We start from the raw sequence: 3,495 nt of genomic DNA, 5'->3' as shown, positions 1-3,495 counted from the left end.
TACTAAAATAAACTGCATGCCAAAAAATGCTTTGTAGACAGAACCTTACTGTAGATGAAGAATGTAGGGAGATTTTTTTTTAAAGGTCTGCTATGTGTGGTATAATGCTTTCAAGGTTTCTGTAATTACTAGTACAAAATAACAAATTAGAAAAATGATCCCATCTTTATTTCTGTAAGGGAATAGAATGATGCCATGCTGATGAGGAGGAGCTGGGTGGGAAAGAGTAAGATCTTGAGAGAACAGTTCCCTTTAAATAGCACTTGGAAAGCAGCTGATGAAAAGTCCTGTGTGAAAGAAGTATATGAGCAGTGTCACTCAAGTAATTGTTAAATGCTGTGGTTAGAGTAATTTGCTTTTCTAAGTGCTGGATGCAGCAGTTCCCTTCACTCTTGTGTGGAGCATGAATTCCACTACCTTTCTCAGAAGTGCCCTGTAAAAGGTAAAAGACTTGAAAAATTCAGAGTAATCAAACTTCACCAAGTTAAATTGGTTGGTTGCTGATGAGCAAATTTAACAGAGCCTTTATTTTCAGAGAAGAAAGGTGGGAGAAAGGAGAGTAGGAGTTAGTCTAATGTAATGTAATGCAAAGATGGTAAATTGGAGAGGGGAGAAATTTAAAATTAAAATTATAATACATGTAAATAGAGGAAAATGGAAAACATGCAATATTTTAGAATAAAACAACACTGAAGGGTTAGTCCATGTCAGATACTGTTTAAAAAATCTTGCATCTTCATCCTTTGTCTGAAATGTGTGGTTATTTTGAGGTTCTGCAGGTATATAGTCTCAAGCACTGTATAAGGTAGAAAGAGGTAGTTTTAACAGTGTTATTCTGAAGGCAGTGTAGAATTTATTTAGAACCTCTGCTTGCTGCAGGTCCATTCATAGTATCTGACAAAGTAATTTGTTACTTGGGAAAGTTCATACTGCTCTGAAGTAGTTAGCTTACAAGGTGTTGCTCTGCCCTGCCTTTGCTCCTTAAATGTATCATAGCAAGTTACAGTCAGTAGAAAAGAAAATCATCCATACAGTCCAAGCCTGTAAGACAGATTTGGTCCTTCAATACTGAAATAAGTAAATGTTTAAAAAAAAAAACCACATAACCAAACTCAAATTTTATTTACTTCAAAGGAGACGATCACCTTCACCTTATTATAGCCGCTATCGATCGCGATCAAGATCCCGTTCATATAGCCCAAGTAAGTATTTGTCATCAGGTTATTAATCTGTTATAATGTGTTTGAGCTTGACAAATGAGAAATCATGTGGATTTCATTGTTATAGTAACACTGCCTTCTCTTTCCAGGACGCTACTGAAGACCAGAAGAGGTGCAGTTGAAGACAAGATTTTTAAATACCAAGTTCAGATCTTAGCTTCCCCTTTGCCAACCTTCCCTTCCCTGCCCACCCAAAGCTCTCTTAAAGATCTTTGGTTTATTTGGAATATGCATATTTTCAGTTGAAGTATTGCAGTTTTCCATCCTTCTGAAAATGTAATTGTTGTAGTTTTGTGTAGTTAAACATCTTAAGCAAAACTAAATAGGAAACCCAAAGTATTGATACATTTTGTAAGTCATTCTGGTTTTGTTTTTAAAATAATTGGACTCCTGCCTAATCAAATAAGAAGAGAGCAATGATATGTTTAGAGCTTGCATGTCATATGTAATATACACATTCAGATGCTTTAATATAAAACTGTTTCCACAATACTTGTTAAATCTTTCTGTTGAAATGTTTGCCTGTTACTTTTGAAAAATACATTACAGCTTTGAACTTTTTCTGTAAGGACAGGTTTCTTTTAGTCATGAACCAGAGGATTTCTTGTCAAATTAGTCGCTTTGAGTGTAAAATATTAAAACTGTAGAGAAAATTTTGGTTTTATTTCTTTGGGATAAAAAACCAGATTATTGTATGCTGAAAATTCTGGCAGTGTTTTCTAAAGATTTAGACTGCTGCAACAGTGAACACCATTTAGAGTTAAAATTCTTGCAGATCTGTTTTTTTGTTGTTGTTGTTGTAGTATTCAGTTTAATGTTTCCCCCAAAATCAGTGCAGGAAAAAAAACTATTTATTGAACATAGCAATTAAATAATTTGCTGTTCATATAAAAAAAAAATCCTTTTGGTATTGCAATGATGGTCAGGCAAGTTCTAGTTTCCAATCTTTTTGGAGTTAGCAGTATGGATGGAAACATTACAGTTACATAAGCCTCTTCTTCCTCAATAAAAGTTAATTCCACCCAGATGGATTTTCCTGTTGTCGTCTTTGTATTTACAGGTGACTTGGATCTAAGTCAGTGTCGCTTGATTTTTAAGGAAGTTAAAACTAGTGTTCATTTTGTGTTTCCAGAGTCTTATTTGGTACTGTTACTTAAGGATAAGAACCAGTTTTTAATTACCCTGTAGCTGCTAATTTGTGCCCCTGTGTATACTAAGCTGTGAAGTTTTGGCCTAAGAAGTTTTAATAATACATGTAATCCTTATGTTAACAACTGGATAAATTGTCTGTTTTAAATACCTGTCTACTGGGTAAATAGTTTTTACCATAACAAGGTTTGTATTTTTTGTTTGATGTATCGAGCTATCATCTTTCATGCTAGTTTATACTGTTAATACTAATACTAACTTAAGTATCTGATACAATTGTTTTTAAACTAAAGTGTTCCAGTTCCATCCTTCCTTCCTGGATTGTAAATTGGAAATGAAAGCCATAATTACTCCTTTGGATAACAAATGGTGACTTGTTTTTGTTTCTCACCTTCTGTGATCAGTAATAAATTCAGCCTCCTTTCTCTTCATAGCATGGGCTGTGTGCATTAAGCATTTTGTAGGCAAGAAAATGCCTTATTTGTGATTTGCCAGTAGGGGAAGAGACTTGTATTGTAAAACATACTTTGACTAAAGAAATTGTTTATATGGATAAGCAGTACTCCATAATAACCCTTAATATGTAGACTAGTGATCTACAGGTGATCCACAGTAACCTTAGTGTTTCATATGAAAATCTGAAAATCTGTCTCTACATAATGAGGTAGAGAGAGAGTCTAAACTTGGGAATACAGCATTGGGAGGGAAAAGTTAACTATTCTGCATAACAAGATTGATGGAATTCTGTGTCCAGTTCAGACCCATAAGTGTTAAAAAAGATCCTGAAAAAAATTAGTACAAACATGATATACAAAGATTAAGGGCTGGAAAAGATCTCTTACAATGAGAGATTTGGAACACATTTAGTTATGATAAGATTGAGGGGACTTCATTAAAGGTTATAAATATTTGGGGGGGGAGAAGATTCTAGGGAGGGCTCTCTTAATCTAGTGGGAAATAGTATAACAAGACAATAGCTATTCAATAAAGTTAGTCAAATTAAAATAAGAATTAAGACTTTTGCAACAAGCATAATTAAACATTGAAACAACCTATCATGGAAAATGGTGTCATCTTCATTTATAAATCATCAGACCAAGACTGAGTAACTGGATTAAATTCTCTG

The 3,495-nt window shown here is 34.0% G+C and overlaps 1 protein-coding gene across 3 annotated transcripts in view; it reads left to right on the top strand.

Annotated features, from left to right (window-relative positions):
* Positions 1 to 2,247, top strand: part of TRA2A (transformer 2 alpha homolog) — a 73,064-nt gene extending 70,817 nt beyond the window's left edge. For all 3 annotated transcript variants that reach the window (XM_019508581.1, XM_019508582.1, XM_019508580.1), the window contains exons 7-8: positions 1,135 to 1,202; positions 1,310 to 2,247. In XM_019508581.1, the coding sequence (XP_019364126.1) occupies positions 1,135 to 1,202; positions 1,310 to 1,320 (79 nt within the window). In that variant the 3' untranslated portion in view covers positions 1,321 to 2,247. The remainder of the gene's footprint in view (positions 1 to 1,134; positions 1,203 to 1,309) is intronic.
* Positions 2,248 to 3,495: the final 1,248 nt, after the last annotated feature.

The sequence above is a fragment of the Gavialis gangeticus genome, unplaced genomic scaffold, assembly GCF_001723915.1.
Source record: "Gavialis gangeticus isolate Ggan-Ray unplaced genomic scaffold, GavGan_comp1, whole genome shotgun sequence".
NCBI lineage: Eukaryota > Metazoa > Chordata > Crocodylia > Gavialidae > Gavialis > Gavialis gangeticus.
This window is presented reverse-complemented; position numbering and strand designations above follow the sequence as displayed.